This window comes from Bubalus kerabau, chromosome 19 (assembly GCF_029407905.1).
Source record: "Bubalus kerabau isolate K-KA32 ecotype Philippines breed swamp buffalo chromosome 19, PCC_UOA_SB_1v2, whole genome shotgun sequence".
Classification (NCBI taxonomy): domain Eukaryota; kingdom Metazoa; phylum Chordata; class Mammalia; order Artiodactyla; family Bovidae; genus Bubalus; species Bubalus kerabau.
In genome coordinates, this window is record NC_073642.1 from 13,344,415 (window position 1) to 13,358,443 (window position 14,029).

The window sequence follows — 14,029 nt, forward strand, 5'->3', positions numbered from 1 at the left end:
AACGTTTCTCTGAGCCAACCGACGGGTGCCGCGGTGTTACAGGGTGAACAGGCGGATGGTTACCCAACTGTCACTCCCATAGGTAAACACAGAGTGCGCTGCAGTTCCTGCTTTAGCTGTGTGTCCTCTGGCTTTCTTTGAGGTGTGGGGACTGAGGCGCGCAGAAGATAAAATAATTATCACCTAATACTCAGCACAAATACCACCTTTAAGCAGTCCTGACTCACCCAGGCACTGCATCTCTAACACCCAATGTAGTCTACACATTTTGACAAAAAGGAGCCATCACAGATGCAGAGCAAACACTCCATAAATGTTATCAATAATAATGCGGAAAAACGGGCCAGTAAAGGAATAATGTTTCCTTCGTATCAGCCTAACACAGTCCAAAATAAACCGGATTTAGATTGGAAGGACTGGATTTGAATCTTGCTTCTGGCTGGGAAATTTTCCAATGCATTGCTACATTTCTCTTAACCTGGGTTAGTTCATTCACAGATGGGGAAAATAATATCAAATTTAACAGATTACTCTGAGTACTGAATGAGTTAAAGCACATAAAAACAGTCTGCAAATTGTAAACACTCTACAAATATGAATAATCTGGTCATTTAAATAATTCTCACTCAAAATGGTCTCTCTCTTTTTTAACTTTTTGGCTGTGTCCCACAGCATGTGGGATCTTACTGGCCCGACCAGGGATCGAACTGCACCCCTTGCAGTGGAAGTGTGGAGTCCTAACCACTGGACTGCCAGGAAAGTTCCAAAATGGTCTCATTTTAAATTATTGCTTTTATGTCACTTATTACTTATGCAAAATTACAATTTTTCTCTTGAGAAAAAAGTGGTATCCCTACCTTTATATCAAATATTTTGTAAATTATCTGTTAATTACCTTGCAAACTCATTGGTTGATGGGGACTTAGGGCAAACCACACTGAAACAGAGGGGATTTCAATAGGAAAGACAAGAGGAATGGCTATTATCATCAGGAAAATAATGACTTGTGGATGAGATACCATGTCCAATGTCTTCTCTATTAGCATAATGTAAAAATTTTAGGCAATGGCAAGATAAATATCCAGATGTATACTCTATAACATCAGAACCTATTACTGTAAATTACTTAATAAGAGGATAATCCATATAAATAGCATTTACAGTCTGGTAATATTTCACAATATTTGAGAGCAACATACAAGGAAAATCTTTACAGTAGGAGTCACAAAGAAAATCCACAAGTACTGGGTCTACCAGTGAGCCTGAGAGTAGTTGGCTGAATAATGCTTCAAAATATTAGATTAATAACATTTCTGGGTTATTTCTGAAGGTAATGAAGCCAAACATCTTAAGGATGGACGTTTGATTTTTTAAAAGGGATCTGAGCAAGTCAATGTGTCAGGGAAAAGACTGTAAGAATAAGGAAGCCAATTCCTTTTAATTCAAAACATGTATAAACGGATAATTAAGAATTGGCTGGAATCCATATTAATATTAAAATCTTGGAAGTAAGATGGTATGGTAGGAATGTTAGCAATTAAATCACTTCATCACTGAAAATAATATTAATTCAAATTAAAAGAAGTTACATCAGAACAACCATTTACTTTATTCCCCTGAAAATTATCCATAAGGTTCTCTACAATATGTCCTGTTTGTAGACTGTACATGCCCTGAAAGTATGTGTGTGTGTATTCAACTACTGTTAACTTGTTGAAGATATTATCTGATTTTTCATTTTCTTAAACATACCACACCATCTTAAAGTACCATGACTTAGCAGATAAAAAAAAAAATCACTAATCAAACTAATTTGCTGTGTTTTGGACATGCTTAAGAAGTCACAAAGGAATCATAAACAAAACTACTCTATTAAACTGCAAGGAGACTCCCTCCAAGAATGACAGTCATCCCTGGCTGAGACACTACAGGCCATCTTCTCTTTCTGGAACAAGGAAAGGCAGGGAATAAGGCATGCTGGCCCTGAACAACTTCACCCAAAGGACTATGTAAGTGAACTCACAAGAGCTTCTAAATGTACCCACATTGCCTTCTCTCTCTAAGAAGGCTCTACCTGAGTGGTGATGAGTGGACTAATCATTTGGGAGGATAAAAAATCATTTGCAAAACTAGGATTGATCGTTTAAATATACTTAGATTTTAGTATATTTGTGAAATATACTAAAATTTTCCTAATTTGTGAAAAGAGGATAGGGCTATAATATCTATTCACATTCTTTCATTACAAAATCATCAACCCACAAAAATGTATGTCTCTTATTTGCTTAAAGGAAAAGCTCCACATGTTTTTCACCCATAATTGACATGAAAGGAAGATCTTTTCCCCTTCCACCAAACACTGTAAAGCAACTGTGAACTCACTGATAATCTCAAACAGCTGATTCAATCCTACTTCTGACAGCTGAGTTAAAACCAACCAAGCCACAATGTGGGCATCATGATGCAGTGTCTTTATGACAGCAACAAGCAGGTTTCTTTATTACATGCCCTTATTATTCTTTCTTCCTGTTGTTAATAGTAAATCCTGAAATATTCTATACAAGTGATTGTTGGGCTGGAAAAAAGAAAGAAACGCTAATGCAAGTATTTATACCTTCTGCAATGAAAACAAGATATTATTGCTTTACATGACCTTTCCTAAATATGGGATACAGCATTTTACACAATGGTTTCTTGGTTCATGCTTCAATTACTGACCTTTACTGTGTAGCAAATTAATGCAATTTTCATTGTAATCCATCCGTACAAATAAGGTCCACATAGAAGAATTTCACATACGGAATCTAATACAAATAGGAAATGTCAGCTGATTGCTGTTGGCTGAACTTAGCCATTATCTGTTTGTTCTGGGGTCCCCAGCAAACCACACTTGTAACAAGCAATTTCTTGCACGGGGCCATCAGGTCTAAGAAAGATTTCCTCTCTTCAAAGTTGAGTTTGTACCTTTAGCTTCCTAAAAGCTAAAAAACTAGTTACCCAAACATTCTATGTTGTAACTGAAAGCCCACCAAAGAAAGCAAGGCAAAACTGTGGAGTCTAATTCGGTTTCGAAAAAAATACAGAACATTAACATGGACTTTTAACAATGAGAAGAAGCAAGAGGCTACGGTGATGTCATTTTACAGCCATCCCTGTTCAGACAATAAAAGGATGACAGACCCCAGACTGCGTCCTGGTCTGTGCAGCGGAGACAGACAGAATATGGGAACACGTCCATCTCCCGAGGAAGTTGTGCCAAGGGGCCCCCGGCACGCTTTCATCTTCCACGGTTGTCCGTGATGGTATTTGGTGGGAAGGGGCGCTGGCAATTAAGGAGTGTCACTTTCAAGATGGATAGTTTGAGTAGAAAGGAGTTCCCCCCCTCTTCTGGCTTGGAAGGAGATGGCTGGATGTTTATAATTTGTAAACAGTCCATCTCTCACTGGGTGTGTTACAGTTCCCAGAAGCCCGTCTGTCATGTCTAACACACAACAGAAGCCAGAAGTGCGCTGTGGGGAAGCCCCCGGAGTCAGCACTCCGTGGAGGGGTGTGGCCCAGGGCCTCCTTGTTTCAGGGACCAGCTCTGGGTGTGGAAGCTGCTCTACATGGAGAAGAAATAATAAAGCCTAATAATCTGTAGGTGGAGGTGCGCTCCAGAGGTTTTCCAGTTCAAAGTCCCTCTAGTTCACACATCTCTCAGAGAAGTGACAGGGCAGGGATGTGGGAAAGGGCTGCAGTGCGTCAGTCTCCCCTCCCAACAGAAGGCCTGTGTTCAGCAGAAGAGGCCTAAACAGAAGCCAACCTTTCACTTCAGACCTGTGCCTTCAGAAGTTTCCATGTTGCTGCTGTTCAGTCGCTAAGTTGTGTCCCACTTGTTGCGATGGGGCCTGCAGCACGCCAGGCCTCCTTCATGGAGCACAGCCTTGTGGTGGTGAAGGGCTTGTGGAGCTCAATGAAGCTACGAGCCATGCCGTGTAGGGCCACCCAGGACGGACGAGTCACAGCAGAGAGTTCTGACAAAACGCGGTCCATTGGAGGAGGGGACAGCAAACCACTCCAGTATCCTTGCCCCAAGAACCCCATCAACAGTATAAAAACGCAAAAGGAAGTCTCCACAGAAGTATGAAATTGAGGAAGCAAAAGAAACAAAGCCATACAGGGCTATTAAAGGCCCTACAAATATACTACAATCAATCAAAGTATCTCAAGAATGGAACTGCCCTGGAGGAGACGTGGAGACCCCAGTGCCAACATCCTCAGTGCGGGTGGGCTGACGTATCTGCTGTGAGGAGGACCATGCTTAGTTAGAGGACTACAAGAGCTCCCAGGTTCATCCATGTAGATCACAGCCCAAGTGGTTTTCCCTCCACACCCCGAGATGGCCCTTAAGGTACCGCAATGGAAAGTTAGATCGTGCCAACCACTGCTCTCAACTTTCACGGCTGATATTTTTAAACTGTTTTTGTTTGGCTATACTGGGTCTTTCCTGTGGCATGCGGGATCTCTGATCTTCACTGCAGCACGTGAGATCTTTAGTTGCAGCACATACAAACTCTGAGATGTGGCATGTGGGATCTAGTCCCCTGACCAGGGATTGAACCTGGGGCCCCTGCATTGGGAGCTTGGAATCCCTTCATGGATGACTTTATTGCCTTCCTGCTTACCCGACCCACTCTTCCATTCATTACCTTCTTGTTGGATTTCTCTGTTAGGGGGGATAAAGCCCACAGTCACAATGCTCTCTCTAGGGTGGGTCACGTCTTTGTCTGTAGGTGCCTTGTTTATACAGACTTGGCCAGAGAGAAAGAGATCTTCCTCACTTCCAACCTTTGGTTAATAAAATTGATGATTACTCCTTGTGTAGCTTTAAAATAATTTCATTAAAGATTGAAGGCAGAAGGAAAGGGGACGACAGAGGATGAGATGGTTGGATGGCATCACCGACTCAATGGACTTGAGTTTGAACAAGCTCCGGGAGTTGGTGATGGACAGGGAGGCCTGGTGTGCTGCAGTCCATGGGGTCACAAAGAGTCGGACACGACTGAGCGACAACTGAACCGTGTTTCCTTTGGTGAAACACCCCCTAAGGCACATTACTTAAGCTGTGGCTACTTTTTAAATTAACTTCATTTATTTATTTCTGGCTGCACTGAGTCTTCACTGCGGTGGCTTCACTTGCTGCAGAGCACAGGCTCTAGAGCACAGGCTCAGTAATTGCAGTGCGTGGGCTTAGCTGCTCTGAAACATGTGGAATCTTCCTGGACCAGGGATTGAACCCAGCATTGGCAGGCAGATTCTTCATCACTGAGCCACCAGGGAAGTCCCTAGCTTTAACTATTCTTAATGTTCAAGGATTTACATCACTCTGAAGCCACTCACGTCAATTCATCAAGAAGAAAGTTGCGTCATGGGACTTTCATTCTTGAAAGGGTCCTGATTCTCTTTTTAAAAAGTCACACTTTATTAGTTTGCTCTTAATGATCAATTTAGCACAACAAATAAGATTTACTTTGTAATCTGCCCAACTTGCCTCAAATGGGCAAAACCATCCTGCTCGCTTGATGGATTTTAAGGTTGTCTGTGTCATGAAGTTGGTGTTTTTGAGTTCATTTCTGTTTCCTGCACATTTTATATCAGACCCTTAACTTTTCCCTTTCCCTCTCTCGCCCCTCTCCTCTCCTGTCAACCTTCTACACACTGTCGCCCAGAGCCCTCCAGACCTACAGGATCTAGGGGACTGGGCGACTGTGAAGCTCATAGCATCTCATTTGGCATTTTACTTTTTTTTTTCCGTTTTATTCCAGAAGGTTTGTCTGAAAGCGTAATGACAACAAAGCAGCAGATTTGAGAGATTCTCCCAGGAGGAGAGAAAGGACAGATGTACCCAGACGTAGAGCTGAAAACGATGCCAGCAACAGCTGGGCAAGTGACAGATTCTGAAGCGGGTGACCCACCCCGCAGAGTGCAGACGTGAGCCTCAAGGAACAGCGATTGCACGTGATTTACTTTTGACTTCCTGGACTACCTTTCATCTACCTTTCATCCACCAAGGGAAAGGCTACACTTCGCCTCAAATGACAGGCCTCCTGGTTAACGTTTCAGTTATTCCTTGTATCGCACCTCTTTTCATCTTCACTTAAAACTTTTACACATTATGAGAATTTGATCACTATATTGGTTTACCCTACGGTAGTAAAACTATACAATCAAGCTTGACTCAACCGGCCAGAATACCATCTACCAAAAGCATTCATGCTGCCTTTCTCGTCCTTTCTGGGGTACACCCACCTTGTCATCTTCATCATCCTCCTCATCCACGTCAGGGCTCTCCTACAAGGAAAACCCACAATGTGTAAATAAAACATCGACTGAAATGACCAAGTACAAACACATGCATACCCAGGCTTCAAGTTTTCCTACATCATTGAAATACTCGTCTTTTTGAAACACATTGTACCCTCTTAAAAAAGGACCCTTTGAAAGTTAAAGGATGCTGAAATAAGACTGTAAACAATATGCATAATCTACATAAAACTGTTAACTATAAATAAAGCTATTAGGCGAGTGCCCTTTGAAAGCAGCCAGCTTTAAAAACCGCACTGCTGAGTTGTACCTTCTGTAAACAGTTTTGTTCTTATTCTTGACAAATGAACCAGCTGCCTTGTTAAGGCTGAGAACACCATACTCCGTGTGTGCTGGGCTCATTGCTATAATGACTGCACTTTTCCTCTGGGGCCATTACCGAAACATTAGACAGTAGAAAATGCATTAGTCTGAATGTAATCAATCTCAAGAATAAGATACAGGTTTCTATACAGTATTATTGTTTTCCTTGGGCTCTGGAGTTGGGGGCAGTGGCGCAGATGAGGGAAGGAAACTCCAGGTTCAGATCTGGGCTGAAGGGGGGTCTGCCTTTAGTTCCGGGGCCACAGCACTAGCAGCGCTGCACACGGAGGCTTCTCCAAACTCGTTTCGAAATCCCGGCTAGTTAATGGGTACGTCTGAATCATATTACCGCTACATTTAAAAGCTAGCACGTGTTGGTACACAATCCAATGATTTGGGAGCCCTGAAAGAACACTGGGTATATCAGAAAGCTCAGGTCTATTTTCAGTTTAAACACTTACCTTTCCACTTAACCTTGCAAAGCTCAGACATACCAAATTAGCTGCCATTGTCCCAACAGAAAAAAGAATGGTCAACATCATGCTTGTACAAGGGAGTGACTCTGAAGTATCAGTACTCTGCTGTCCTCCATAAACCACTGAGCAATTCCTTCAGGCAGGGCTGGTACTGAATTACCTCCTAGAATTCCTACAAACGCCACCACGCAGTCTGTGGAATGCTTACTGATACTGGAGAACTAACCAACAAGCATGTTCCATGAGAGCAAATGGATAACAAAGGATAAAAATGAATACAACGAAAACCTGCTACAGGGTGAAAGAACTCTGTAATTAGGAGTTTTCATCTGAGACAAAGTCTTCAGCCGGAGACCTAGTCCCAGCACTGTTTTGCTGTGCGACTTTGGGCAAATCACTTTGCCACTCTGAACCTTAGTTGCATCAAGCATGAAATGAAAATAGTAGTTCTTGACTCCTTCAGGGTTATGTTACCAAGTTTAAAATAGATAATGAATTACAAAATGTTCAGTAAATTAAAAAATATTTCATACACATACACACACACATATACACATTTATACACATAAACACACAAGAACACTTATGTACTCATATTTACTTACACACACACACAAGGACTGTAGCTTGCCAGACTCCTCTGTCCATGGGATTCTTTAGGCAAGAATACTGGAGTAGGTTATGTGCCCTCCTCCAGGGGATCTTCCCAATCCAGGGATTGAACCCAGGTGTCTCATGTCTCCTGCATTGGCAGGTGGGTTCTTTACCAATAGCACCATCTGGGAAACCCATACAGATGTATCAAAGTGAAAGTGTAGTCACTCAGTTGTGTCTGACTCTTTTGCGACCCCACGGACTATAGCCCGCCAGGCTCCTCTGTTCATGGAATTTTCTAGGCAAGAATCCTGGAGTGGATTGCCATTTCCTTCTCCAAGGGATCTTCCTGACCCAGGGATCAAACCTGGGTCTCTCACACTGCAGGTAGATTCTTTACCATCTGAGCCACAAGGAAAGTCCATACCTGACTACAAACACACACACACACACACACACACACACACACACACACACGCTATAAACAGGTACATCATATATATAGCTGGAAACCTGATTAAAATTATTAAAATTTAGTTGACACAGCACTTTTACAACAGATGTTTCTCTGTAAAAAGCTTCTTCATTTGTAGCTCCATGAAACTTAATCCTTACATAAACTTGTATTTTAAGGCTATTTATTTGTTAGTTGGTTCTAGCATCTTCAGGCGCCTCATTATTGATACAAGCACATGCTTACTGAACTACACGATCAAAAACCAAACAGAATTTTGAGTTTGTCTGATGTTTTACTCTGTGTCTTACACTCATTTCCCACCACCCCAAATGAAACCAGAAACATGCCTTGCTGCTGCTACTGCTGCTAAGTCGCTTCAGTCGTGTCCGACTCTGTGCGACCCCACAGACGGCAGCCTACCAGGCTCCCCGTCCCTGGGATTCTCCAGGCAAGAACACTGGAGTGGGTTGCCATTTCCTTCTCCAATGCATGAAAGTGAAAAGTGAAAGGGAAGTCGCTCAGTCGAGTCCGACTCTTAGCGACCCCATGGACTGCAGCCTACCAGGCTCCTCTGTCCATGGTATTTTCTAGGCAAGAATACTGGAGTGGGTTTTGCCCTCCTCCAGGGGATCTTTATGACCCAGGGATCAAATCTGCATTATTTATGTCTCCTGCATTGGCAGGTGGGTTCTTTATCACTAGTACCACCTGGGAAGTGGAGAATCTTATTCCCAGGAACTCTATGGAGAACCAGATGGACACCCAGACAGGTGCTGCCTGCCTGGAAATGCCGACGAAAAACCAGATGGCTCACTCATGCTGAGGAGACAGGCCGAGACACAGGAACACAGATGCTCTAGAAGGAAGACTCCAGATTACACACCATGCATATCTTCCCTGTACCGTGAATACATGAGCATCGTTGTTCCTCCAAGTCTCAAATGCAGCGGATCAGGTCACGCTTTGGTGTCAGTGGTTTACTGCTAACACATTTTCTTTTCTAATCAAATGTCAGAATTATTGGAACCTGTGCTCACCTGGTTGTCCTGGATGCTGCCCACCTTCCCTCTTGTGGGACCGATGGAATTGTAGACAAGGAGGAGCAATAAAGCCAGAGGGATCATGTAGAGTTCAAAATTCCAGACAGCAACGAGAAACACCTGATTGGAAGACAAAGAGCAAATGACTGCTTGCAAAAACAGTATGGGAACAATCCTCAGCTCCTACTCACTGACTTCAGGAGATTAAACCCAGGACTCTCTGTATAGTTCCAAGTAGATTAAAATACACACACACACACAGGATCATTAGCACAGTTTTAGAACTAGTAGCAGAATAAGGAAGGCAGAGAAATGAGCTGGCCCATTACACTCTGGAATAGAGTTCCCATATTTGGAAACCTCATTACTCTACCAACCTCATTTAGTTTTTTGCTGCTGGATTTGGCATACCAGAATATAGGTAAAGTACACAGCATGGAAAATCCAAAGGTCACTAAGAGGGTACAGGCCAAATTTTACCAAGAGTGAGATTTATCTGAACTAGGGCCGTGTACGTGTACTGTGCTCAGTGGCCCAGTTGTGTCCGACTCTTTGCGGCTCCATGGGCTGTAGCCTGCCAGGCTCCTCTGTCCATGGGATTTCCCAGGCAAGCATTCTGGAGCGGGTTGCCATTTCCTCCTCCAGGGGATCTTCCCAACCCCAGCATCTAAGCCCTGTCTCCTGTATCTCCTACATTGGCAGGTGGATTCTTTATTACCACTGCCACCCGGGAAGCCCCAGAGGGAATGATTCCTTTTCAAGCAGGCTGCCAGTGCTGAAAAATTCAAATACTTTGGATAAAAACTTTAGTTTTCTGAAGTCTCTTTAAAAATTTTTAAAAATATGATTGAAATATAGCTGATTTACAATGCTATGTTAATTTCTTCTGTACAACAAAATGACTCAGTTATACATATATGTTCTTTTTTCATATTCTCTTCCCTTATGATTTGTCACAAAATATTGAATACAGTTTTCTGTGTTATACAGTATGACCTTGTTGTTTATCCATAAAAATCTTAATATCCTCCAATTTTGAGGCTAGATGGCCACAAGAAAATGATGGTGTGAATCTTTAACACTTGAGGAGACCTAAGCTTTCTATTAGAAATAAATGGTGTCAAAATTTTGGGATCATTTTGGAACTTTTTAATACTGTATTTTATAGATCTGTTGATGGCATATACAAATCAAGTATATTCATTCATGGTATATGGTACCCCATTACAATGAATGTTTTGCAATTTTTCCATTATATTCTCTTATCAATGAAAATTTAGGATGAAACAGTGGTTTTATTTTTTTTTTAATGCAGTCAAATATATTAACCTTTGACTTGAGGATTTTTGCCTTTACTATTCAGTGTTCTACTTAAGAAATCTATGGTACTGTGAGGTGATAAAGTGATTTCTTGTCTCTTCTTTCAAAAGATAACTGTGTGAGTATGTGTGTATGTTTCTTCTCTTGGTTTATAGTTGGAAACAAGCACCCAATTTGAACTTCATCCTCATAGTTGATTTACAATGTTGTATTCATTTCAGGTATACGGCAAAGTGATTCCGTAATACACATATATATATATTTTTTTTTTCCAGATTCTTTTTCCTTATAGGTTATTACAAAATATTGAGTATAGTCAACTTTTAGAATTGGATTACTGAAGGGCTCCATACTTTGCTCACTGATTCTACATTCCCACTCTGTCACACATCAGCTTCCCATATAACTGTTTGTTGTCTACAGACCCTCTAAGTAAGTGTTAATTGCTCAGTTGTGCCCGACTCTTTGCAACCCTATGGACCGCAGCCCACTAGGCTCCTGTGTCCATGAGATGTTCCAGGCAAGGATACTGGAGCAGGTTGTCATTTCCTTCTCCAAGGGATCTTCTCGACCCAGGGATCGAACCTGGGTCTCCCGCACTGCAGGCAGATTCTTTACCAACTGAGCTACAAGGGAAGCCCTACAGACCCTCTAATCCCTTCTACTGAATTACATTACTGTTCTTTCACCAGGACCACTCCAGGATTTTTGCCTGGGGAATCCCATGGACAGAGGAGCCCTGTGGGCTGCAGTTCATGGGGCTGCAAAAAGCTGGACACAACTGAGTGACTAACATTTTCACTTTCAGTAATTGGTATCTGAGAGCATAAGTCAATATTTCACTTTCAAAATTATCTTGGGTTGTTCTTTGACTGTATCCTTCCATATGGATTTAAAAATCAGTTTGCAACATTCTACAAAATTCTTGGTGAAATTTTATAGGAAGCACCTTTAACATACTTATCGGTTTGAAGAGAACTGACATCCTGATATCGACCTTCTGAATTACAAGGAATGTTTATTTCTCCATATACTCAGAACTTCATCTTTTTTATTTCTTTTTTACATAATGATTTTGCATATGGTTTATTATTTTTTGGAAAGTAATTTAAGAGTTTTGATACTATTATGAATGGGATGATTTTCAAATTTATATTCTTTAGTTGGTTACTTACTTCTAGTTACAGGAACACTGATTTATATGTTTTTCACATTATTTCTGAGCCCTCTTATTACTTGTAGGGAATTGAAAATACATCATTTTGGAGATCTGGTGTGTAAAATCCTGTGAACTGTAAATCATGACATTTTCCTTTAGCCTCCCAATCTATAGGTTATTTATATTTTCTTTTAGTGCTAAACCTCTACACATTTTTTAGTAAGTATAGAATGTTTGAAATACTTTTTGAATCAATGTAGATCATTACATTACTGATATTTTCCAGTCTATTAACTGGATGGGCTTTAACAACTTTATTATTTCATAATATACATATATTCCTGTAATTTTCTAGGTGTTTAAAGGTTTTTCTTTTACTTTTTTTTTTTGTCATTCTTTTGTTTTATTATGAACAACACAGAGAGAAGTTGAGAAAGTAGTAGAGCAATTTCTCTACTATGTAAAACTAGTAATTTTCTTCATTGTTACCTATTTCCCTTTCCCTGTTCTTAAAGTTCTTTTAAGATTAGAGGTTTTAATTATATTCTAAAGGGTTACTATTTCTTAATGTCTATCTATTGGAAAAGTGGAATTTTTTTGTTCTTTCAAATTGTAAAATATAATTTCAAGTAAAAATAGGCTGACCTAAAACTATTGAGAAAAAAGATAGGAAACAACATATTTTTATTTTCTTCATTATCAACTATTTATATAATGTCTTCAACAAAATTACTTTTACATGAACCGAAACTAGAGGGACAGCTGTGATAGACAAACATCTTGTTTATCATATTTATCTCCCCAGGTATTGGTAAGTAAGCCCAGAAAGTGTTTTACAAAAAAAAAGGGGGGTCATTTACATATCATATTCAAAGGACTTGAAATTCTTTAAGAGTAAGAAACTAGAACCTTCAGAAACATTTTTAAAATCAATGCATAATTTTTACTTCTCTGCCTGATGAACTATGGAATGAGGTTCGTGACATTGTACAGGAGACAGGGATCAAGACCATCCCCATGGAAAAGAAATGCAAAAAAGCAAAATGGCTGTCTGGGGAGGCCTTACAAATAGCTGTGAAAAGAAGAGAAGTGAAAAGCAAAGGAGAAAAGGAAAGATATAAGCATCTGAATGCAGAGTTCCAAAGAATAGCAAGAAGAGATAAGAAAGCCTTCTTCAGTGATCAATGCAAAGAAATAGAGGAAAACAACAGAATGGGAAAGACTAGAGATCTCTTCAAGAAAATTAGAGATACCAAGGGAACATTTCATGCAAAGATGGGCTCGATAAAGGACAGAAATGATATGGACCTAACAGAAGCAGAAGATATTAAGAAGAGGTGGTAAGAATACACAGAAGACCTGTACAAAAAAGATCTTCATGACCCAGATAATCACAATGGTGTGATCACTCACTTAGAGCCAGATATCCTGGAATGTGAAGTCAAGTGGTCCTTAGAAAGCATCACTACGAACAAAGCTAGTGGAGGTGATGGAATTCCAGTTGAGCTATTCCAAATCCTGAAAGATGATGCTGTGAAAGTGCTGCACTCAATATGCCAGCAAATTTGGAAAACTCAGCAGTGGCCACAGGACTGGAAAAGGTCAGTTTTCATTCCAATCCCAAAGAAAGGCAATGCCAAAGAATGCTCAAACTACTGCACAATTGCAGTCATCACACACGCTAGTAAAGTAATGCTCAAAATTCTCCAAGCCAGGCTTCAGCAATATGTGAACCGTGAACTTCCCAATGTTCAAGCTGGTTTTAGAAAAGGCAGAGGAACCAGAGATCAAATTGCCAACATCCGCTGGATCATAGAAAAAGCAAGAGAGTTCCAGAAAAACATCTATTTCTGCTTTATTGACTATGCCAAAGCCTTTGACTGTGTGGATCACAATAAACTGTGGAAAATCCTGAAAGAGATGGGAATACCAGACCACCTGATCTGCCTCTTCCTGCAGGTCAGGAAGCAAGTTAGAACTGGACATGGAACAACAGACTGGTTCCAAATAGGAAAAGGAGTACGCCAAGGCCGTATATTGTCACCCTACTTATTTAACTTATATGCAGACTACATCATGAGAAATGCTGGACTGGAAGAAACACAAGCTGGAATCAAGATTGCCAGGAGAAATATCAATAACCTCAGATATGCAGATGATACCACCCTTATGGCAGAAAGTGAAGAGGAACTAAAAAGCCTCTTGATGAAAGTGAAAGTGGAGAGTGAAAAAGTTGGCTTAAAGCTCAACATTCAGAAAATGAAGATCATGGCATCTGGTCCCATCACTTCATGGGAAATAGATGGGGACACAGTGG

General features: G+C 40.9%; 1 protein-coding gene across 4 annotated transcripts in view; it reads right to left on the reverse strand.

The window, feature by feature from the left end:
• MCTP2 (multiple C2 and transmembrane domain containing 2) overlaps positions 1–14,029 on the reverse strand; it is a 263,087-nt gene that overhangs the window by 33,966 nt on the left and 215,092 nt on the right. For all 4 annotated transcript variants that reach the window (XM_055555682.1, XM_055555681.1, XM_055555683.1 and 1 more), the window contains exons 18-19: positions 9,231–9,353; positions 6,289–6,330 (exon numbers count right to left, since the gene is read on the reverse strand). In XM_055555682.1, coding sequence (XP_055411657.1) covers positions 6,289–6,330; positions 9,231–9,353 — 165 coding nt within the window. The remainder of the gene's footprint in view (positions 1–6,288; positions 6,331–9,230; positions 9,354–14,029) is intronic.